Source organism: Bactrocera neohumeralis, unplaced genomic scaffold (assembly GCF_024586455.1).
Source record: "Bactrocera neohumeralis isolate Rockhampton unplaced genomic scaffold, APGP_CSIRO_Bneo_wtdbg2-racon-allhic-juicebox.fasta_v2 cluster11, whole genome shotgun sequence".
Lineage (NCBI taxonomy): Eukaryota > Metazoa > Arthropoda > Insecta > Diptera > Tephritidae > Bactrocera > Bactrocera neohumeralis.
This window is the reverse complement of record NW_026089624.1, coordinates 12,363,545-12,389,403: the sequence shown is the minus strand read 5'-3', so window position 1 is coordinate 12,389,403 and position 25,859 is coordinate 12,363,545. Positions and strand designations below refer to the sequence as shown.

Here is a 25,859-nt window from a genome sequence, read left to right as displayed (position 1 = left end):
CGGTAAAGTAGTTCCTGAGATATGGTTTTTGGTCCATAAGTGGGCGACGCCACGCCCATTTTCCTTCTGCCATTTCTTCCGCAAAATTTAATGTTTCTGACGTTTGTTGTTAGTCGGTTACGCACTTTTAGTGATTTTCAGCATAACCTTTGTATGGGAGGTCGGCGTGGTTATTATCTGATTTCTTCCATTTTTGAATTATATATGGAAATGACTGAAGGAAACGATTCTATAGAGTTTGGTTGACATAGCTATAGCAGTTTCCGAGATATGTACAAAAAACTTAGTAGGGGGCGGGGCCACGCCCACTTTTCCAAAAAAATTACGTCCAAATATGCCCCTCTCTAATGCGATCCTTTGTGCCAAATTTCATTTTAATATCTTTATTTATGGCTTAGTTATGACACTTTAAATTTTTTCGGTTTTCGCCATTTTGTGGGCGTGGCAGTGGGCCGAAATACGTGTACCAAGTTTCATTATAATATTTCAATTTTTACTCAAGTTACAGCTTGCACGGACGGACGGTCGGACGGACAGACAGACATCCGGATTTCAACTCTACTCGTCACCCTGATCACTTTGGTATACATAACCCTATATCTGACTCTTTTAGTTTTAGGACTTACAAACAATATGTAAACAAAATTAGAATGAAAGATTTCTCAGCTCAAATAAGGTCCATCCCCAGCGGTAAGAACTTAAAGATTCTTATTTGAGTTTAAAGTTTGATCATACAATCATACAGTTTTATATTATAATTCAAACATTTGATCCTTCGAGCCGGATAGTTTTATATTACAAGTCAAACACCGTAAAAACATTTATTTAGGCAAGAAGCTCGAAATGTTGGAGTGAGAAAAATAATTAACTTCAATGCTTGTAATTAATGACACGGACGCACACAGGCAGTAGCAAACCGCACGTAGTGAAGCCCAATATTTATATTATGGCATATGAATGTGACTCGCACAATTGCTTGCACAACAACTTTTTTTGAGAAACAAGTTAAATTTATTTGAAAAACAATTAATAAAAATACAAAAACAAATGAAAGTAATTTTAACAAGTAAATGCCGCCTTCGATGATTTTTCCTTTTTTCTTTCAAGGGTCTTCTCGTGCCGCTCCACACAGAGTCGTATTTCTGTAACGTGACAAATGTAATTATTAAGTACCATATTATATTAGTTACATAAATATCATAGAATCAATTGACACAATTTGCATATACTATTTATAGTAACATCTCTGTATATCATTTATTTGCTGTCCATTTGAAGATATACATACATAGATAATTTATGGTTACCAAAAATAATGGGAAGTGGTTTCCATTATGCCTATTTTAATTTGTTGCTCTTGAAGTAGCATGCTGCGATGTGGGAATTCTATCATTACTACTTACTATTTTCGAAAAATATCAAATGCCGATACATATTTATTGCATAACTTATAACGTAGGTATTTAATGAACCTAAATAAATGAATTAATGTAAAATACAATATCTTTTTAACATACATTTTTTATATTAATTTGTATTATTATATTTCTTTCTCTTTCTTTTTCTCTATCTATTAAAATGGATTTGTTTGGCAATGGTTACTACATGCACCAATCTATCACTACCTTTATTAAAATTTTGTATGTATTCATTTTGAAATTACCTACAACTCCAACCACTTGTTGCGGCTATATATCTGTGTGGTGCGAAAACGAATAATGCTGTAAAAATGTTGTATGTATATACTTTTAATAATATTTAATGTACATAAATATAAATGTGTATTTAAATATATATATTAATAAACATAAACGCCAAATATTTTACTACCATATTTATATGAAAAATTATTGCTAAATACTGTAAATATCAATTTAAATTTCAAAAAACATGTAAATATTTGCCGTTCTCGTGTCTATTTGTCAACCTTAATGTGTTAATTAAATAACAAAACTGAAATGTCAATCTAACAGACTTGACGGCAGTTGTGCTAGTTAATAGCGCGAATAACGGGCGCAGTGACTATGTAGGGTACCATCACAATGTTCGTCCTGAAGTTGGTTTATTAACATCCACTGCACGCACATTCATACAAGAAGGTGTAACAACGGAATACGCCACACAAGTAGTCGGGACAACGCTCGATAGTGGACGGTTATATGCACAATTCTTGAAAAAAAGTTCTCGAGTATTATATAACAATGGCCACAAACAACAAGAGTCACAGCAAGCAGTTGTATCACCAACAGTTGTCACTAGTTGGGTAGGCGATAATTTGCAACTACAATCCAAATCCTTATTAGAGAGTCATAACGACCTTTTCAATGCTGACTTACCCGATTGGCAAGATATTGATGATCGTTTACTCCACGATGATGGTAATATTTTTGTTGGCAATACTGATTTTGCTCATTTAAGTGAAGCAAGGAATAAAAAACAACAAGAGCCTTTAATTAACGATGAGAAAAAAGTTAGCAATTTGATAATCGCAACACTGTTATCACAAAATTTAACTGGTGTTGCTCGTAACAATACGCCAAAACATCTGTTTTCATTGCATACAGTTGGCAATGCAGGAAATCAAAATCAAGAATTTGCGCGAATATTAGACGTGAATAAAGTGATGCCCATCGGCGACTTGGCCACATACACTGTTCGTAATCCCTTTTCACCAAGTGGATTAACTGCAGAAACTATTATCGAACATTCAGAACTCACACAAGACAACGCAGTGAATAATTATAAAAACAATGATAACAAATTAAGCCGTTCACCGAAACAGTACTATCTAAAACAAATGGATCCTAATGGTAGTGGCAGTTCCCTGAGAAATGCTCCGGAGCCACTCTTTAATAGCCAATTGTCAACAATAACGTATTATGGTTTTGCTGACTTTACAACTGTTGTTGGGGAGAGTGTGATTGTTTTTTCTCCTAGCAGCGTTACACAAAATACTAATTTAGGCCGTGTGACGTCAATTAAGGGTGAAGCAACGTTAGGAGGTGTTAGCGATAATGAACAAGAAACAACAATTGGTGCTATAAACGTCGCTATGGAATTTGAAGTTGTACCAACAAAACAAATTAGCAGTTTGCCCAATTGGCAATTAATGGATTTAAATTCAAACATGATACAAAGCGTAAACTTCGTTGATATTAGTAGCGAAATTTCAAGAGAAGAGGCGGAGGGAATATTACAAACATTAACAACTGATGTTAATGATAAAGAACTATCTTTAAAAAAAATAAAATTAGTGACCCCATCTATTGAAAATATCAAAATCTCCTATTTTACGGACAAGTTATTAAGTGTAAGTGATAACACTTTTAAAACTTATGAAAATATGCTCGGTTCAACGACTGCATATTCGCGTCCTTCAGACGATGAAGTTGCAGAAATATATGCGTCACTTTCGCGTGTAGCGGCATCACGTGAAAGTATTTCATCAACTATGCAAACAATCGCCCCATTATATATAATAGATAATTCGTTATTATTGAAACTACCTGAAAATACTAACGAACAATCAATCACTAGAACAGTTGAATTAGTTTCAAAAAGTGTAGAAGCATTGCAAAGCAGCGAATCGCATCACACAACTACAGCTATTTTCGAAATAACGCCTACTAATACTAGCTCGGAATTACAGACATTAGGTGGTGCCACAACAATATTCTATGAAGATGATCCTTTTGCTAATTTTGTGGAGCCAGTAGTTAGCGCTATCAAGGCTACAGATATTTTAAATTTGACAGATATAAAGATAACAACACAACCAGAATACGGAACTTCAACCTTAAGTAATATAAAAACAACCTCCGGGGAAAACGAAGATAGTGTCGAAACAACTACAGTTGTTCCCAAAATATTAGCAAATATTACTTCGGATGAATATGAAGTCGAAAAAAGTAGTAGTAGTAGTTCTATTGATGCATCTCAAAGCGTTTTAAATGTATCAGAAGTTTCTCAAAATGATACTAAAATAGATGTGCAGGAAATGAATACCGACGATGATATTGTTCAATTGAGAGATTGCATTAGAACATCACAAACTTTTCTCACACAAATAGCAAAAACAATCACCCAGCTAAACACTCTACGAGAGTCGGTTCTACCAGGCGAAGATGAAGCCATAAAATATTCGACAATCGAAACTGTATTTCTGCCTACCTTCGACATTTTAGAAACTACTAAATTTTATTGTATCAAACCACAGACAGCAGCTGTAGGCGCGACAAGCTTTGCCATCGGCGAAATAAGCGAAATAGCAAACGATGGCGTAAGGTTAGAGAAACCAGGATTAGATAATATTGACACGGCAACACTGACCGAGAACATGGATGGTGTAAGTGATGGTCTTGACGACGATGACACTGATTACATTACCACAATATCAGCTAATATAATTGAGAGAGACCTTATAGAGTATACAACACCTGATCCTGTAGATAGCGATAATAATAATGAAACTGATGTCAATAATCAAAGTGATAGCGATATAAATTTCAATCAGTCAATTTATGCGGTGGAAGATGATTCGGGTGAAGAGATTGAACTGATATATAAAACATTATATACGACATATACGTATTTGACAACATTTTTTAATGATGACAGCAGTAATAGTATATCGAGTCACACAGAAGTTTTTACGAATATTATAACATCAACTTTAGAGTCCGATATAGATGAAATCGAACCAATTTCTACCACAAAAGAAATATTAAATACAGAGAATGCGTTTAAGCTTAGTACCCGTGATTCATCGAACAATGGTAATAAGGTTAGCAGCAGCAGTAAATTTGTACTACCTACTGAATTAGGGACTATACTGCGTGTTGGAGAGCATGATATTGATATTGATAAAACCGGAGATGCATCAGATGCACATACCGCAACCATGTTTTTGGATGATAGTAAAATAATGAAAACTTACTTTACAACTTATACATACTATACGACTGTATTTGTAGAAGGAGAAACGGAAATCATGTCTAGGACCGAGGTATATACAAATTATGTAACGGATGCGGTAACATCCACTACTGTATTTGAGATTGACAAACAAAGTCGTATTAATAGTGATAACATTGCTAGTAGTGCGGAGAAGTTGTCAAAATTAAATCAGGATACTGGCGCTAATAACATTGATACTGACACTAAACGACAAAGAAATGATACAATAAGAGCACACGCTTCAATACTTTTTCATGACGACCATCTTGGCTTCAGCAATTATACATTGGTGACGGATATACGTTCAAGCAGTTCGAATGGCAAAAAACATATTATCAATCAAAATCAGGAAGCCTTCTTCGATCAAATCAGCTCCGAAAGCAATACTGACGAAATAAGACCTTCAGCCGTTCTATTATTGCAGACAAGCTTTACCACGTTTACGTACTATACGACAATGTATAGCAATAATGAGACAAACGTTATAAGTCGTCTAGAAACAGCAACCGATGTCGTAACGGAAACGCTTCAGCCGACTAAAACATCAAGTGTAGATGAAGTAACATTACCCATAACATATTTCACTACTTTCACATACTGGACAAAACTGGCAAAAAATGGTGAAATCACTACACTTAGCAGAGAGGAAACCGTATCCAATATAGTAACACCTAGCACAATATCTTCAACACCCATAACAGCAGATGTACAGTTAAGTAACGGGAATATTTTCCAAGGCGAACAACCAAAGACAGAAATATCGAATACCGATCAGTTGGATAAAATTACGACTGTGAATTCTACAAATATTGTTCATAATAGCGTAAGAAACTCAAGTGTTGATAACGAAATCACCAGAGCGGCTTTTGAGCCAACAACTTACTATACTACGTATACATATTATACAACATCATATAATGGAGATAGGACCACAACTGACTCACGATTCGAGACTATAACACATGTGGTTCCACCAACAAACATTGCAGATAAAACAATTGAAGTAGCCGCAGGGGAACGTAATATTGTGAGCAGTGCTAATTTAGTGACTGATATATTATCGTTAGCTGTAAACAACGATGTTACGCCCACACTTGAAAAAAGTCCTAATACACTGCTTTATGACCACAAAAGGATTATTGATGCAGGTGGTGTAAGTACATTGTATTATCGAACGGAAATATTAGCTACAACCGCCATTGATGGTATGCAATCAAATTTCACTAGCAGCACATCCAGTTTACACGTTGATGAATTTAAGCAAGCCCTGTTTGCAAGCAGTATGATAGCAAATTCAGATATCAGTTCGGTACGTCAGTACAAAACGGGACTTGTGCGTTTAATCGAGGGTACCCGTATTGGTAATCATACAACTACATTATATCAATCCAAAGTTATTGGTACTTTCATTGAGAATCGGTATGCGCAAATAATTGAGAGTACATCCAGTTTTATTTTTGAGACAAATAATAATATGATAACCACTGATGGGTCCATTAAACCGTCTCTTACTTTACAATCAACAAATCAGATCGAAGCCACAGTTGCACTAACGTTACAAAACAGCATTGTTGACAATGCTTCTCATTCAACTGCGGCCAACGAGTATACTAAAGAGGATGAAGAGAATTTCGATGTTGAAGATGATGATGAGGATGTTGCTGACGGTAAAATTAATAAAGAGCGATTGTCCTATCAGTCAAAGAAGCATACATTTACTCCAATAATCCGCCCATTCACTTCACGCAATCGTCCCCAATTCGCGCCAAAAAAGAAAAACGGTGTTACGAGTAGTGCGACAATTATAACACGACATGATTTCACACCAACAATAACTGCGACACCTGCGCTTAAGTCTAGCGGGCGTTTTAGCACTCGTAAGGGTGTATTTACAGGCATAACAATAACCACAGGTGCCTCCGCTGCCATACCAAACAGTTCATCGTCGCGCCGCACTTTCGGGCGTCCGATCAAATCATTATCTTCTACTGGCAGTGTCAGTACATCAAATACACCAGCAATTTTGTCTGCAAGCGGTTTTAGTGTGGGCCGGAACCGTCTGACATCATCGACACGATTACAATCATCGACACGACGTGCCGGAGTTTTAGTGCGGCCCTCATCTGTTTCAAGCAATCGGCAAGGGTTTTCTAGCACTTACGCCAGTAACTCTCGTTTACGTATTAAATCTACAAGCTTAACTCAGGCTGGACAACAAAATACGCCATCTACAGAGAGTTTACCTATTTTGACATCCGAGACGAGTGGTGAGGAGTCAACTACTCCAGAATTTCAAGCGAGTTTTGATGAAAATGATGAAGGATCTACAGATGCAGCCCGCCGCAGTCAAAATCCTTTGTTACGTCTTCGGAGACCATTAAATAGGCCGAGTGGTTTTATTTCAGCTAGTCAGCGTGTAGTAAACGGAGCGAATAGCATTTCTTCTATTGGTGCTGTTTCACAACGTCGAAATCCTTTAACATTACGAGCTAAAACGACGACTCTTACAAGTGCTACAACAACGACGCAAACACCAAGGGCACGAAGCTTAGAGAGACCTAAATTCAACAATGCACTAGGTAGAACGCGGCCACAAAATAGCCTTTTTCCACCACGTGGTCTATTACAGAGACAAGCAAATCAAGAAACTAAAGAAGCCAAAGAAAATAAAAAAGCTGACAGTACAGAAGGCAATGTTGATATCGATGATGATTTCGAGTATGATGACGAAGATGAAGAAGACAATGAAGATGATGCCGAAGGAGATAGTAACCGTCGTAGGCGTTCTAATATTAAGCAACATAAATTTTCAACAGGAGTTGAGAAATCCTCCAAAACTTATAACTATAAAATAAAATATTTATCTACAAGATCGAAATCGATACGTGTACGTCGTGAAGCTGAAACTCCTTTACAAAGGCGAAGTAGTTTTCGAAATAGATTCAGGCGTCCAAAGTTAACGGCTTCAGCTACTACTGCCGAAGATCAAAATTATAATGAAGACATTGAGCCGGAAACGCCACCTTTCTTAACTACAGCGGTAACCCGTTCACGAACAAGTGGTCGTTTTGCACCACGCTATGGCTTGCAACACGCCAGTACACAAGCCGTTACAGCACCGGCCACTACTACAAGTACAGGAAATCACTACGCTATCAGACCAACACGCCCCTCTAACGGTCGAGCTCAATTCACGCTACGTGAAAAAGATACAACCACAACAACTCAAAAAGGTTTGACACGTCCAGGAACTAGCCACTTTCGACGTCCACAGACAGCAGCCTCATCTAGACGTTCGTCTTCTCCAACGATTAGCAATAGGCGGAAAACATACAACAACAATAGCAATTTGTCACAAGATGCAGTTGCACGTAGCACGTCTTCGCGTGTACGTACCAACTTAAGTCGCACACGTACAACCGTGCGTGGACGCAGTCGTAACGATTACAATGTTGATACTGTTGTACTACCATATGATGGCACTATAACTATTACACATGTTATACCAGCCGAAGTAACTATACCTGTCATCAATGGTAAAATTACTGAATATAAAAATGTTGTGACAGCTAAAACGAGCACGGAGATTTTGTCTCCTCAGCAATATACCACTTTTCTGGGTAGTAATGGACAAACTATGTTGGCATTGACCCGTGAAGACTCAAGCGTGAATTTCGGTGGAGTTACTGAGGTTACACAGTACGTACTTCATGAGTCGCCGACGACAACCGTTATCTTTACACCCACTACAATACGTGGCCGCAAAACATCCTTTTCGCACGTAATACCATCAACAGTTTATTCAGTGGAAAATGTTATTTCAACAACTCAGCCACAAATTTCACCAAACGCGCCATTGGCAAACATATTATTATCGCAGTTGCTGCTCGGAAATATAGGTCTACCACCGGCTAATCCATTACTTGGAGCATTAGGGGCGGCAGCAACACCTGCACCTATTCAGTTAGGTGTAGGTAGTTTAGTACCGCAATTACCACCCATACCGGTTACTGAATATCGCACGCATACATCTACATATGTTACAACAGTTTTTGAGGGTATGTCTACCGTCTTACCCGTTACATTCCAGGGCAAAAAGATATTGACTACGGTCTACGATACAACTGCGCAAACAATAACAGCTACTGAGTTTGTGACAGATACTATTGTTACAACACCGACACAACAAACGCATTCCGCACCACAGGTTAATAGCTTGCTGATACAACAACTATTATTGCAGCAACAACTACAGCCACACATTGAACAGCCACAGCTACCAATACTACATTCCACGGTACCGAATTTACTATTAAGTGATAATTTGCAAGAACTTGATACGAACCATATACGACTTCCTAAAGAAAATGATAATGATATAGCAGTTAACGAGGATTATACGCAAAATAATAAAACTAGCCGAAAGAAGTCGCGAAAGTCCAGCAAAGGACATAAGCGTAAACATCAATCATTTCAAGATGAAGTGCCAGAGCGTTCTAGTATAATAACATTGTATGTATCCGGCCGCCGACCCGGTGAGTTTAGTACAATTTTAAGTACCGTACCACTTGGCTCTGACTCCACAATACACAAACGCCAAGCCCCTGGTGATCTACAACAAACTTCCAAAATTTATACAATCCATGATTTTTACGCATCTGATGGCAGTGAATATGTGTCTACATATCTAATGCCGCAATTGAAGGATGATAAAATGAAGAAACAGATTGAATTAAATTTACTTGAAAGTGGTGGACCTCATTTGGTGGACCAGCAAACGCAATCGCTAGAGAGTATTGTCGGCGATGTGGATACATGGATTGCGAAAAGTACGCACTCATTTGAAAACGCAGTAACACTTGAAAAACAATTAGTGCCCACTATGCCGCTGCAAAGCAGAGACGCTCAAATTACAGAGAGTATTTATCTTAAGCAAAGGTCGAACGTGACCGGACATAAAAAGATAAAAATAATTTTTTAATGTAATTGACCTTACTGAGTTGCCATCCTCATGCTAGTTTGAGGTCATTAATATTGTCACTGTAGGCACGAAAGCGTCGATAAGTATATTTAAAAATATTATATTTGGAAAGTAAAGAGACATTCACGCTTACAACCTGAGAGGCAGCAGTAATAAGGACGACGAAGAGGAGGGGAATGAAACTGTAGAGAATGGAAAAGAAGAAATTAAGGTTAAAAAACAGCAGGAAAACTAAAATGGGCCACTCATTTACTTTGGGGATAATACGAAACACAATAATGCCCAGCAAAATCCTGTACATAAATATTATTAAAAACAAAATCACATTTCTTAGTGCAAATAGTAATAAGACGCATAATGATATAATGGTGGACAGGAGCAAAAGGAGTGCATTTCGTTTAAAGAAATATAGGCGTGTGCCACCACTACAATACGATAACATGGACGACGATGTGTTGAAAATGTTAAACGAGTATGATAGTAGTAAAAATAATATAGCTTTGAATATTGTTAATTTAAGCTGTAGATGCAAGAAGGTAGTCGTACGGCGTAGAAAACTGCCAACACCGTCGTCGAGAAAAGTAAACAATACAACAACCGACTATAGTTAAACAACCTATGTACTTGTGCATCACGACGTAAAATTTTTATAAAAAAAACAAAAACAGCAACAATGGAAACAATCACTGATACCAGAGAACAACATAAACAAAAGTAATCAGCAAGCATATTCTGTGAGTGATGGAAGCATGGCAAACCTTTTGTATGTTACGCTGCCAAATATAATTTATAATTTTAATATATACTCATCAGTGTGTATCAAAAATATTGTGTATAAAGATAAATTTAATAACTTTCCCGGCCCTGAAAAAACTCCTAACCATCCTATCTTTCCATTCCAAAACTTGGACGTATTGTTATCAAGTGTATAAAATGTAGAGAGTATTACAAAATATGTAGCATTTTATAAAAAGTCGCAGAAATCTGAAGAAACAACTTCAAGGAACTTGGAAGAACCCGCAGCTCCGAGCAGAAGTAAAAACAGACGTGGGCGCAAAAGGAAGAATCATGGGCAGCATCGGAGAAACCAAAGCCCAAAATTTGTAAAAAAAAACAATAAAAATGCCGAAAACCAAAATAAGACGCAGACAAAATCATTATTTTCACAGCCACCAGATATGCTAATACAAACTGTAGTCAAGAATTTTTAATGAGACAAGACTGGTTTCAACAGCGCTGAGTTCAAATCAAGAAAGCGGCGGAAGAAAATTTGCCGAAAACACGATCAATTCCTACATATGGGATATAACACGAACCAACTTAGTTTATGAAATCGCTTCAAGAATACTAAATGAAACAATTTTACGCACGCGGACATATACTATATTGTTAAAAATTGAGTTATTGATATTTAAAGGTTATATAAGTATTTCGTTCAGTGGCACCTCTTCATTGAAACATCGATTAACCCAGTATGTCGGATTAGCAACAAAGCACCTTCCTTAAATCATCTTGTCATTTTCATATATTCAATATTCAAGCGGCCTTGCTATTGACGTAGTATATGTCTTGCATCATAGAGATTGTTCCATTGATTACATACTTGCGTTATCCATTTTTTGTAAAAACAGCATATACACAATCATAACAGCAAAAGCACTGAGTTTAACCTTCACGTTTACACCTGGCAATAAATTGGCTTAACATCCATCATAATGGTGACTTTTTCTTTATTTTGTTTTCTATTGAAGGGAACTTACTGTTATAACATTTCAGTTTCATCATAATACCATACTCAGTTTGACTACAACTAAAATATAATGCATTCTATGCAATTTAAAGGTAAATTTTAAACAAATGTCGAATTTGTTTACCAAAACGAACAGGTTCAGCGAATGATCCATGCGTAATGTTTTATAATAAATAATAAGGCAACGTAAAGCTCATGTTATTTTAACATTCATGCCTAATGAAATTTCTCTTGCAAGAGTATGAATGTAAGGAAATTAACTTGTAAATGAATTAGATGATGTGGCGACCTCTTCCTTACAGATACTTCACGAACACACGTTTTCCGCTAACTTTAAGAACTTTATTCAAGATATTCTGGATATTTTAGAATCCACGCCACAGTTCTGCTTATAATGATTTATTTATTTCTAACTAATAACATAAATATAATAAAACAGACAACATTCATACTTTGCAAAATAATTCTATAGTACGAGTAATTCTGTTTCAGTTCAAAAGCCTATATGTTATTTTTTGCAAATTTTATAACTTTAAATATTACCTTAGTAATCAATATGACCTCTCGTGGCATGGACCTAATTAATTTTCCAATAAAGACAAATCAATATTTGCCCATTCCTTTTGGATTAGTTTTTTCACCTCTAATAAAAGGAAAGATTGGATTACTTTTTTCAATTTCAATACTGTTTGGACCTATCGGAATACACTTCTTGTATAAAATGCCAATTGTTCCAATTTATCAAAGTTTTTTGTTTTCCAAATGTCTTCGAGTAGGCGCAGCGTTATGAAATTGTGCGTTATCATTGTCGGAAAGTCGTTCTATCCAAAATTGGTCACCAAACTTCACTAGCACGTTATTCAGAAATGTATATTTCTGAGTTCATTTTTTGTAACACAAAAAAATCAGGAGTCTTTCCAGGATGTCCATAGCGTATCATAAGCGATCCTCCCTTAAAGTTTCTAGTTTATCGGTTTTCTCTCTCACGACGAATATCTTGATAATAATACTGAAAACTGTTGGGTACATATACCTAAATTAAACTTTTTCTCTTTACTAAATATGACAGATTTCAAATTCGATGTCCTTACTTTGCAGCAAACTAAAGTCACGCCAACTTATATCTTACGTCTAGGTTTAGCACTTTCCTTTTCATATCGAATGGTGTCGTCTGCTTTCAGGATTGGTTAGACGCGTGAATGAAAAGACAATTAACACCGATTTAGCGAAAGGCTTATGTTCTCATTAACAACCGAACGACTGATTTTTCGAACTTCTCTTTCCTTTTATTACAGGTGGTTGGCCTGTTCGAGGAGTTTTAACATAATTTTTGAGATCCTTTGGAAAATTTTCGATCGTATTCTTATTCTTTTTAATCCTTATTGCAGTATTTCATATGGAAATTCAACATACTACTATTGCATTGAAACATTGTACCATATAATTATTTTGCGCAATGTATTTAGATTTGAGCACATATCAATGGCAACGAGTTCGCCAAATTACTGAGATTGAAATAATTCAACTACAATTTTTAAAATTATAAGCTAATCAAATAATTTCCTTAACTTATTAGCATAAGAATTATATTAACTCCGATTTCATTTAATTTAAAAAACTAGTTATCAAAGTGGTGATAGCAACGAAAACGCTATTAACGCGCTTTAGGACGCAGTAACGGCAACGCTAATGCAAATCGAGAAGGTTGTGGTTCGAAAAAATTTATTTTTACCCTACCTCACTAAATATACTTTAAAACAATTAATTTTTCTTCCATTAATTCAATATTATCATGGATTCAATTTTGCAAAAATATTCAGGTTGCAACATTATCGTACACAGCCTATTTTTAGTCTGAAGGGATCGTGAAAACATGCTTGTCATTTGATTCCTTATTTATGATAGTAAAAATTTTGGCCCACGATTTCGTATCAGAAACACAAAATAGCTATAAAACTATTTAAAAAATAGCAATCAACTTTGTATCAAAAAATTAAATGTATATATGTATGTGTTATTACCAAATGTTGTTTGACCAAAATATAAGCATATGCGACTATCAAATAACACTTTAAACTATTAAACTTCTACTAACTAATTTAATTTAATTTTGTTATATAAAGTTTTATCCATGACTTCCTTATCTATTTCTATATTCTTCTGTTTACCAAAAATATTTGAAATATACCATAGATATTTTAACAGAAAAATACCCGAGTCCACTTTTTTATTCGAAGAAAGGGTAAGAAAAATACGCGAATTCAATACAAAATATTGATTTCTTCTTAGTATCAGAAACACATACTACCAGAGGAAACACTTTGCAAATCTTCCAGATGTATTAAATGCATGTAATTATAATACATTTTTTTATTTAATTTTTTTTAGAAAATTTGGCTGTAAGTTTATTGCTGCTAGAGATTATAACAGGGTTCCCAAAGGAAGGGAGCTTTATACATAAATGCATAAACATCAACAAATTTTCAAAACTGTTTAGGAGGAAACCAACACCATTTTTCTATAACCCACAGATATTCTGTAACCGGTTTAGACCGGTTCTGCCTGCTTGTTTGAAGTAAACAGCGTATTTTACGATCATTTTATTTTACAAAATTTATAAGTAGACTAACGGTGTCCGAATCGGTTACGTGTTCTATGTTTGGATAGCAAAACGTTTTTGAGTGCACATTTTTTTACATTTTTGAAATTACTGTGTTTAAGATATTTAGGTACAATGCCTAGGCACTGCGTAAATAGTTCCAACAGTTTTTTTTATGTGTGCGGAGAACTAACTTTTAAACCGCAAAGACGTAATTTTATTCCGCTTGTGCTAAAAGCTTACGAACTGTATTTTGGTGTTAAAGTTGGGGACCAAGACAAAGCATGGGCCACTCATATCTGTTGTAAAACTTTATTATCAGCTTTAAGACCTATCAAACACAGTGAACAACCTCCTATTCTAAAAACACCAGAATCTTGGAGTCTCGATGGGGAACTAGAATCGACTAGCTCTTCAAGCGATGTTACAGAAACCACAAAGGAAATGACAATTGATTTTTTATTTGATTTACCAGGATGTTCAACAGTGCCGTATCTAATTCCACAGGGTGCACTTAATGACTTAGTTCGAGATCTAAGCCTTCCAAAATCGCAGTCCGAACTTTTAGCATCCAGACTCAAAGGTTGGACCTTTTACAGAAAAAGGCAGTAAGGCCTCCCAAATTACTTTCTTCAAGAAGGGGACAAAAACATGATCCACATGATAAGCGTCTATTCATTGATTCCTCTAAACTTAGTTTAAGGCGGTATTGGTTCATAACGGTAACAAATATCCTTCTGTGCCCTTAGCTCATGCGGTTCATATGAAGGAATCATATGAGAATATGAGAGTTCTTTTAGAGCATATACGTTATTATGAGTATGGTTGAGCAATATGTGAAGACCTAAAGGTAATAGACCTTCTTCTTCGAATGCAACTAGGATATTCAAAATATGTTTGCTTTCTTTGCGAATGGAACAGCCGTGCAAGAGATTGTCATTATGTACATAAGCAGTGTCCAGTACGCCAAGCACTCACTCCGAGACAAAAACCCATTACCAGTGAACCTCTAGTTGATCGCAAAAATGTATTACTACCACCCTTGAATATTAAATTGGGTTTAATGAAGAATTTTGTTAAAGCAATGGACAGAAATGGAAGAGGGTTCTTGGGTATCTGAATCAAAAATTTCCAAGAGTCAGTGAAAAAAAAATAAGGACGGCATATTTGTGGGTCTTAAAATAAGAGAACTAATGAAAGATAAAACATTTGAGTAAATGCTCAATGAAACTGAAATACGAGCCTGGAGTGCCTTTAAAAGCGTTGTTAAAAATTTTCTTGGAAATGTGAAAGCTGACAATTACAAAGATCTTGTGACTGAACTACTTACTACCTTAAAAACACGTGTTACATCATGCTCCTTAAAGTTCACTTTCTGGACTCCCATCTGGATTTTCCCCGAAAATTTAGGGCCGTAAGAGACAAACATGTGGAACGGTTCCACCAAGACATTTCTGATATGGAGAAACGGTACCAAGGTAAGTGGAGTGCCAGTTTGCATGCCGATTACTGCTGGAAATTGTTAAGGGATTCTTCAAAAACAAAATGTCGCCGAAAAACATCGACAGTAACATTTTAAGATACTCTTTAATTAATAAAATAATATAACTATAATATATCTATCGCTGTTTTTTTTTTACAAAAATCCTCATAGGAAAAATACTAAAGCTGATAGAAAAAATCTGTAGCTATCTTCTGCATTTGCGGCAATTTTTTTTTTAAATAAACGTTTTGTTCTGTTCATGTCACAAAAAACAAGTGGATTTTTATTTACCAGTGTTATTATTATATGTATATGGCAATCCTCTTCCAGCATCATCAAAAAAATATAACATTGTCGCATCTAGGTATTTTATTGTTAGGTAGACGCGAAACTGATACGTACACAAATATTTTTTGGAATACAACAGGCTTTTGACCGAGTGGGACATGCTATATAAAATAAAAAAAAAAACTGTTTCCTACTTCATTTTTCCTTCTATTACACTCTGTATAAGATTACAATGAAACAAAAGGAACTGCGTTGAGTATTACCTGTCGTCACCACTTTATTTTTAGCACAATTATATGCCGCTTGTTCAGTAGGCACCAGAGAACTGCAACGAGTAATAAATTTTTGTTTATACTTAAGTACTGATCTGTTACTCTGTCTGATTCTGTCAGTTCAGTTCATGTACACGAAGCGAACTGTTTGTCTTCAAATTAGCGGTAGAGAACAACTTCATATCACTAGTGATCAGCTTATACCTGATTTGTTTATGAACGTTCGCATCAGCAGAAAATACCCGAAGTGATGCAAACTCATGCTTCAATGATTGAAATGATCGACCGAGTTTGGTTTGTATCATCCCCTAAACACTGGTGATTTTTAAAAGCTTGATAACTTTTTTTTTTAAAAAAAAACGCATAAAATTTGCAAAATCTCATCGGTTCTTTATTTGAAACGTTAGATTGGTTCATGACATTTACTTTTTGAAGATAATTTCATTTAAATGTTGACCGCGGCTGCGTCTTGGGTGGTCCATTCGGAAAGTCCAATTTTGGGCAACTTTTTCGAGCATTTCGGCCGGAATAGCCCGAATTTCTTCGGAAATGTTGTCTTCCAAAGCTGGAATAGTTGCTGGCTTATTTCTGTAGACTTTAGACTTGACGTAGCCCCACAAAAATAGTCTAAAGGCGTTAAATCGCATGATCTTGGTGGCCAACTTACGGGTCCATTTCTTGAGATGAATTGTTCTCCGAAGTTTTCCCTCAAAATGGCCATAGAATCGCGAGCTGTGTGGCATGTAGTGCCATCTTGTTGAAACCACATGTCAACCAAGTTCAGTTCTTCCATTTTTGGCAACAAAAAGTTTGTTAGCATCGAACGATAGCGATCGCCATTCACCGTAACGTTGCGTCCAACAGCATCTTTGAAAAAATACGGTCCAATGATTCCACCAGCGTACAAACCACACCAAACAGTGCATTTTTCGGGATGCATGGGCAGTTGGCCACCAAGATCATGCGATTTAACGCCTTTAGACTATTTTTTGTGGGGCTACGTCAAGTCTAAAGTCTACAGAAATAAGCCAGCAACTATTCCAGCTTTGGAAGACAACATTTCCGAAGAAATTTGGGCTATTCCGGCCGAAATGCTCGAAAAAGTTGCCCAAAATTGGACTTTCCGAATGGACCACCTAAGACGCAGCCGCGGTCAACATTTAAATGAAATTGCACATCAATAGGTAATGCAATTTATGTAGGTGCGAATAGATGCGCTTATACTTAATATGTATATATGTATGTAAACTAATTATGATTTCGGGAATAGAGCATACGCTAGCGATGTGCATATGTACAGTAGGCAGCATTCAGCGTCGCTAGCATATGTATGTACATATGTATGCCTATATGTCAATAGCTGAATGAAAATAACAAAGGAAAGAAGAAATAACGCTACAATCAGGCGATATTTGTCCCATAGGCGTAGCGTATGCAAACTTAGGTGGGGAATTATACCCTATACAATATCTCAATCTTGAACATCCTCCCCGGCTGAACCCTCGCGGTTCAGAATTTCTTCGTGCATTCCGGTGAGTCTTACCACCTTTTGCACAGGACGTTGACAGTGGCGTTTGACGTACATGCCTTCGTCCGTCAACCGATCTCCATTATATTCTATCGTGATGACGCGGACCAGACCATCGCTACCAGGATGGGTGTCCGTGATACGACCCATGCGCCAGCAAGCAGGTGGCAAATTCTCATTCCGAATAATTACGACATCTCCTATTTGGAGGTTTGGTTCAGGTCTCATCCATTTGCTACGGGCCTGAAGCGAATTCAGGTATTCATTTTGCCAGCGTTTCCAAAAATGTTCGAACATCCCTTGCAAGCGCTGCCAATAATGGAGGCGGTTGTGCGGTATATCTGGTAGCGGTGGCTCAGGACGGCAATTGATTGGTCGGCCAATTATGAAATCACCTGGCGTTAAGGCTAGTCCTCCTTCGGGGTCATCATGTAAAGCAATAATTGGTCGTGAATTAAGACAAGCTTCAATCCTCGTCAGTAGGGTCAATAACTCATGATATCGCAGTGACTGTTGGCCCATAATACGAAGTAAATGCTTCTTGGCTGAGCGGACCGCTGCTTCCCAGATACCGCCATGGTGTGGCGCAGCGGGAGTAATGAACTTCCATTGAGTACCAACATGAGCAACGTGCTGTTGCGCGTATGAGGATACCCATTCCTTCACATCTTCACGCATTTGTCTATCAGCGCCTACAAACTGGGTGCCATTGTCGCTGAAGAGCTTGGCACAAATACCTCGGCGACTGATAAATCGGTCGTAAACGTCTATGAAGGATCTCGTACTCAAATCCTCAGCAAGTTCTATATGGACTGCTCGTGAGGCCATACAGATGAATATAGCTGCATATGTCTTAAGTGTTGTAGTCGATCTTCTACTACCAATGCGTACATGGAACGGACCACAATAGTCTAGGCCGCTATTTGAAAAAACTGGAGCCGCAAATACCCGTTCGCGGGGTAACGAAGCCATTTGTTGATTCTGGAGAATTCGCTGATGTCTCCGACACACGGTACATTTCCATATGTATGCTTTTACTTGCGAGCGCGCGTGAATTATCCAAAACCGTCGTCGCAGGTACTGTAACATTTGCTGGATGCCACCATGAAGACACCGTCTATGGGAATCAGCAATTAATAAGTTAGCAAATGATCCCTTGGGAATAATCATTGGATGTCGTTGTTCGTTAGATATCGCAGCATTTCGGAGACGCCCGCCTACTCGCAAAATGCCTTCAGGATCCACATATGGGTTTAGGGCTAACAGATGATTTCGACTGTCTAGCCTGGAATTCGATTTGAGAGCATTAATTTCTCGTCTATATGCCTTACCTTGAGCTTGTTTAACAGTTAGAAGCAGAGCCCATTCGTATTCCTCTGCTGTCACAATATTCGACCTCTGACCCTTGTAACATGGCAGGAAACGTCTTAGTCGCGCTGTTGTATTAAGGACACGACTAAGTATGCTAAATTTCTCAACGAGAGGAATTCGGTGGCCACACGCAGAAGTCATGAGACATTGGTGATGATCCTGGCGAGTGGTTATAAGAGTACGAAAAGGTTGACATTCCAGAGCCTGTGCCTGGAGTTGCTCCTCCGTTAGTTCTGGTACAACTGGATCGTTATCGATGCATATATAACGAGGAGGTGGACCTGTCCACCATAGCGGATGATTCAGAAGGCGTGCTGGCATAATTCCTCGACTCGCACAATCGGCCGGATTGTACTCGGAGCGAACGTGTCGCCAACATTCTACCTTAGTGTGGGCCTGGATGTAAGCAACTCGATTACCCACGAACTGTTTCAATACTGACGGTTGTTTATGAATCCAATGCAAAACTATAGTTGAGTCACTCCAGAGTGTGTAAGGGACGTTGTCTAAATGGAGCGCCTTTTGCACATGACGTAGAGTGACTACCAGCAGGTGGGCAGCACAAAGTTCCAAGCGTGGTATAGTAATCTGTTTCACAGGTGCCACCTTGGTTTTCGCAGTAACAAGTGCCATATTAGACAAATCTCCTTGTGCGGCACTATTTACGTAGATAACCGCAGCATACGCCTTCGAGCTAGCGTCACAGAATCCATGGAGTGTACAAAATGCATGAGGTGACATGCTTAACCAACGCGGTACACGGACTCGCGCTAGTTCATGAAGACCATTTCGAAATTCGAGCCACTGGTCTTGTAATTCTATAGGTAATGGAGTGTCCCAGTTAAGATCCTTCCTCCACAGGGTTTGAATGAACATTTTGGCCAGAACTACAGCTGGCGCTAGTATACCAATCGGGTCATACAGCCTTGCAACGTCACTTAAGATACTACGCTTTGTTGGTAGTGTATGTGAGTCTTCAATTGTCACCTTAAAAAAGAGCTCATCGCTCAACGGATTCCAATGTAAGCCTAACACAGTGGCGTTGGAATCGCATAATTCAATTTCTGCTTCAGATTTCTCTGGATCGGTGATAGCATGAAGTGCTTTGGCGCAGTTCGAATTCCATTTGCCAAGAATGAACTGACCTTGACGAAGGATCGCATCGACATCATGAGCACAACTAACAGCTTCCACCAGAGAGTCAGAACTTTCCAAATAGTCGTCGACGTAAAATCCATCAAGGATACTGTTCCTTGCCGTAGAAGCCCGGTTTTCGTCCTCCACAATGCTGTAGTTATCTACAGCACATTGGCGTAAGGAGCGAATCGCATTGTATGGACTGCTTGTCATTCCATACGTTACTGTAGCTAACTCGAAGCTACGTAGTGGTTCGACTGGAGATTCCCGCCACAAGATGCGTTGCCATTTACGATGCAAGGGATTGATCTCAACCTGTCGAAACATCTTCTTGACATCGGCTGTTATAGCTATTCGATAACGTCGAAACCGATGAAGAATATCAATCAAATTGTCCTGGAGCTGTGGTCCCGAAAACTGAGTGTCGTTCAATGACACTCCGCTTGTGGTTTTGCAGGACGCGTTGAATACCACACGAAATTTACCTGTTACCGCATGATGGGGTATGTAATAGCATTGCGTCGGGTCGAAGCAATCGTCCTTCACGGGATTCATGTGACCGAGTGCTATGTACTCTTGCATAAACGTGATGTATTTGTTGCGAAGCTCAGGGTCGCCAGCTAATTTTCGCTCAAGATGAAAAAACTGACGGCGCGCTGCTTGATATGAATCTCCGAACACTGGAGCATTCGGAAGAAATGGGATTTGTACACTATAGCGTCCACTCACTGTGCGACGTACAGTGTCGATGAAAATCCGGTCACAAGAGTCTACCGAGAGTTCGTCGACAGGACCATTGTCCTCAACCTGCCAGAACCTCTGCAGTAGTTTGTTCCAGTTGCTGATCGCCTATACATTTACTGACAGTTAGAGTATGCGTCAAATGATTTGGAGTGTTGACCATCGCGGGGCCAAACACAACCCAACCGAGGCGGGTACAGAGCGCGAACGGTTCGTCATGGGATCCCGCAGCAATCCCATCGGCAATTAAAGTGGGCCAAATATCTGCGCCAATAAGTAGATCAATTTTGGCAGGATGGTGATCCCAGGTAGAGGAGTCGACATTGGATACTGGTGTCATAATCGTAATCGTTGGTAGGATGTAGACTTCAAATTGCATCGAGAAAGTCTCGTCAATGAGGGATCTCAATCGCACAGTTGTGGAATCCTTCGTGTAAGAGGCTGCATTGGCGCCTACACCTTCTACTCGGATCTGCCCCGGAGTTCTACGAAGATTCAGAATTTTAAACATAGATTCACTGAGAAAGCTCACCTGAGAACCGATGTCGCATAATGCACGACATTCATAAAGCCTCCCATGGTATTCCGAAAGGAGCACCTTAGCCGTCTCAAGTAAAATGGTTCGGTCATCTTGCACAACTAATGGCTGGACCTCATCTAATTGCCATTGCTGGCGGAAATACACTTGTGGTCCGATAGAAGTGTGATTCGCCGCAGCTTCAGAATTAATTGTTGATGTAGAGCTTGGCGTTGTTACCGGAGCTGCTGATGATGGCGATACATTGGTGTCCGCTATATTTTCCACAGGTTTTGTACCCTGGACCAATTTTGCCGATTCTTTTTTAAAATGTTCGTTGAGGTTCGAGGATGGTTTTTACGGCAAGAAAAATTCAATTAATTGCCGGAAAACCCCTAACGCCCCAACGTATGGCATACCAAGGCACATGAACGAGTACTCCCAAGATGCGATGACATACGTGTGGAATTATGGATCGCTGTCAGTCAGCAAGCGATCATCACGATGTCACAGCACGACTTTTCCAACAACAGGTACGATGTTTGATGGACTTTATATGTATGTAATGTGCAGTCAGATGCTGGATGTACTCTGTTGAGTTGCAAAAACGAGGTTTGCCGCACGCACACATTCTTCTTTGGATGGTAGATGGTGGTTACAACAGATCAAATTGATGAAACCATTTCTGCGGAAGTTCCTGATGCAGAGAGAGATCCAGTATTATACGAAGTGATGAAAACCAATATGGTTTAAAGACCTTGCGGACACCACAATCCCACTTCGGGTTGTATGTCTGACAATAAATGTACGAAACACTATCCACGTGCCTTTCTTTCAAAAACACAAACTAGAAATGATGGATAGAGTGGATATCGGCGTAGCTCACCAGACGACAATGGCAGAGCATTCAATTTAGAATAGTAAATATCGAAGTTGACAATACATGGATCGTACTATATTCACCATTTTTGTCTAATTCACATTCAAAAGTCATGTCAATGTTGAACGTTGCAGTTTGGTGAAATCGATCAAATACGTTTGCAAATACGTCACCAAAGAAAGCAACATGGCGGTTATTGGCCTTGGATGAGATGAGATCAGCAAGTATCAAATGGGCCGATACGTGAATGAACGTGCAATGAAGCGTTTTGTAGGATATTTACTTACGCAATTCATGAACGTTTTCCGACTGTTATGCGTCTCGCAGTTAATTTGGAGAATGGCCATAGAGTGTGTTTCAACCCCATGAATGCATTATAGCCAATGGTAACACCGCCAGCAACAAAATTGACATTGACGAGTTTTTTCTCAACTTGAGGCAGTGATCCTTTTGCGAGAACATTGCTCTATTCGAAAATGCCTTGCTTACATGGAATGCATCTTCGAAGAAATAGTTGTGCAGAAAGCAAGGCCTACCAGTAGATTGATATCCAGGAGTGTTCTCAACTAATGCCTTAGGACGAATTTACACAATCCACCCGAAAAACGTCGATTGCTTCTACCTACGGTTGCTTATTGATAAATGTACGTGGTTCAATTTCATTTGAGTCATTGCGTACTATGAATGGTAGAGTGTGTGCAACTTTTTAAAAAGCATGCCAGCAATTACAACTGTGAGAACAAAATAATCAATGTAATCGAACGATGAACGATTCGATAGCTACTTCGCATGCCACTGAAGTGATTATTTTGACATGTCAGCCTTCAAATCCGCGTCAGTTATGGGATACGAACAAAAATTACATTGTCGAAGACATTTTACATCGTATTCACTAAGGAAAGGAAATATGCAAATTCCGGTTGATAGTTCCGGTGGTTTGATATCAATTCCACTTTCTTTTGTCAATTCACTTCAACGAAAGATGAACACGAATGTTTATCCGAACATTGGCCAAATTATCGTACCTACCACTGCTTAAGTGCACGAAATTTGAGATTTAAAGTCCAATTCCGGGAGATTTACGCTCATACAAATCGATCGATCCTCTTGACAATGAAGACGTAGCCGCGAATTTTCCATCGGAATTTCAAAATTCAAAGCAAAAGCAAATCAATCTGCGTTACATTAAAAAAAATTTAGAAAAATCGTCAAAAAATGATCTTCAACACAATATAAATTCAACTGTCTTTTCATTTCAAAACACATAATTTCACGCAGGACAGCGGCTGCGGGGTCAGCTAGTACTTAAGATGTATGTAATTAGGATTTCGGGAAAAGAGCATATGCTAGCGGTGTGCATTAAAAATATGTTGGAGTTTTGTGATATTATAAATATAACAATATTCAAAAACGGACTGAATAACTTAAGTTACATTATTTATTTCCACAATTCATAAAATTATATATATGTAAGAGTATATTAATTTTACTGTTACTACATATTATAGTTTTGAATAAGTTTTTAAGTGCACTTCGATTATAAAAATTTAAATCGAAATGATTATCTAAGATTTTATTTCTAATTTTTCATAGATACAGCACGGGATTTTAACAGTAAATGCATGATGCACTCGTTGCTTTTGAACTGGGCAATAAAAATAATGTTTACGTAATGAGTGTGTACTGTTTGCTATGCTGAGAGAGCCAAATGTTTTTTGCGTCTTTTGCATCCGTTGCTATTCAAGTTCAGCAATTGCATTGCTGTAAATAATATCACTTAATATGCACTTGCGCAGCAGGCTACTATCCTCCTATGCTGATGACATAGCATACATAAGTATGTAATAAATAGTTGAAATAGGGTGATGTACTAGAAAGTGCAAAATAAAATGATGAGAACTCGAAACACGTCACATTTGCGGATAGGATTGTCTGGCATTATTTTTAAATACAAGGTGCGTTCCAAAGTAAACTGGACCTCAAAAAAAAACAGAACAAATGGTTTTTTCGGCTTTCCTTTCATGGGCAAATGTATTTTTCTGAAAAAGAAGAAGTCGCACGGTGCCATATCAGGTGAATACGAAGAGTGGTTAATGGTTAAAATGTGATTTTTGGTCAAATAATCGGTCACAAGCGTCGATCGATGAGACGGCTCATTATCGTGCAACAGACGCCAACTTTCACCTTCGCGATATTCGGGCCGAACACGTCGAATACGGCGCACCAAACGCTTCAGAACTCCAAGGTAGAACACCGCATTGACGTTTTGGCCGGGTGGGACAAATTCTTTGTGGGCAATACCCTTGGAGTCATAAAAACAAATCAGCATTGTCTTCACTTTTGACTTCTCCATGTAAGACTTTTTGGGTTTCGGCTCGTCCGGTGCTTTCCATTCAGCACTCTTGGAAACATCTTGATTCGTCACCAGTCATAATATTGTAGAGGAAGTTTTTATCTTTTTTGACCCCTTTAATGATAATCCTTCGAATGTTGGATCCTGAGCAATTTTTGGTCGTCAGTCAATTTGTGTGGAACAAACCGTGCACACAATTTTCATAAGCTCAATTGTTCGGTCAAAATGCAATAAATCGATGTTTTGGAGATGTTCAATTAAGATTCCATGAATTTCAATGATTATTTCTGTTGATTTTTGATGAATTCAAGCACAGTTTCGATGGAATTTCCGGTGATCACGGATTTTGATTGGCCCACATGTTGATCGTCATTTATGTCCTCACGACCACTTTGAAAACGTTGAAACCACTCGTGCACTATGCTACGAGATAGGAAATCATCGCCATAAACTTGTTTCATCAATTGAAACGTTTCGGTAAAAGTTTTACCAATTTTAAAAGAAAATTTAATGTTGGCTCTTTATTCGAAGCGCATTTTCGCACTGATAACACAAACATACTGACACTTAAAACGCAATAACTTCACTTTCAATCCATGAAATGTCATGAAATTATCACTGGACAATTGATAAAGATAGCAGATTCTAACGCACCAGTCGACATATAGATGGCGCCACCAGGGGGCGTTAGATTCGAAAAGTTTACTTTGGAACGCACCTTGTAGTAATTAAATTCTTCATCGTGGCTCCACAAATTTTCTTGGGTAGGGTTTTTCGCGAAAGTGCCCCCAATGCTTGAGGATTCTTGACTCACTTCTACACTTTCGGAGAAGGTTCTCCATGAAACTCTCTTGACCTTTCATATATATACATACACTCAGTCCTTTTTTTACGCGATTATTGGTTCTGCCACTAATCGCGTAAAAATGGTTAGTTTTCCAATATTAACTGACAAATTGGTTCCGAATATAAAAAATATCGCGTATAACAAAATATACGCGCA

At 38.1% G+C, this 25,859-nt stretch overlaps 2 protein-coding genes across 3 annotated transcripts in view; one reads left to right on the top strand and one right to left on the bottom strand.

The window, feature by feature from the left end:
- LOC126765903 (uncharacterized) overlaps positions 1–13,867 on the top strand; it is a 100,499-nt gene extending 86,632 nt beyond the window's left edge. For both annotated transcript variants that reach the window (XM_050483570.1, XM_050483571.1), the window contains one exon: positions 1,974–13,867. In XM_050483570.1, coding sequence (XP_050339527.1) covers positions 1,974–9,937 — 7,964 coding nt within the window. In that variant the 3' untranslated portion in view covers positions 9,938–13,867. The remainder of the gene's footprint in view (positions 1–1,973) is intronic.
- Positions 13,868–17,507: 3,640 nt separating this feature from the next.
- LOC126765914 (uncharacterized) lies at positions 17,508–20,764 on the bottom strand. Its single transcript, XM_050483604.1, has one exon. It carries the CDS (start codon positions 20,690–20,692, stop codon positions 17,801–17,803), a length of 2,892 nt encoding a protein of 963 aa, XP_050339561.1. The 5' UTR covers positions 20,693–20,764; the 3' UTR covers positions 17,508–17,800.
- Between the last annotated feature and the right edge of the window lie 5,095 nt (positions 20,765–25,859).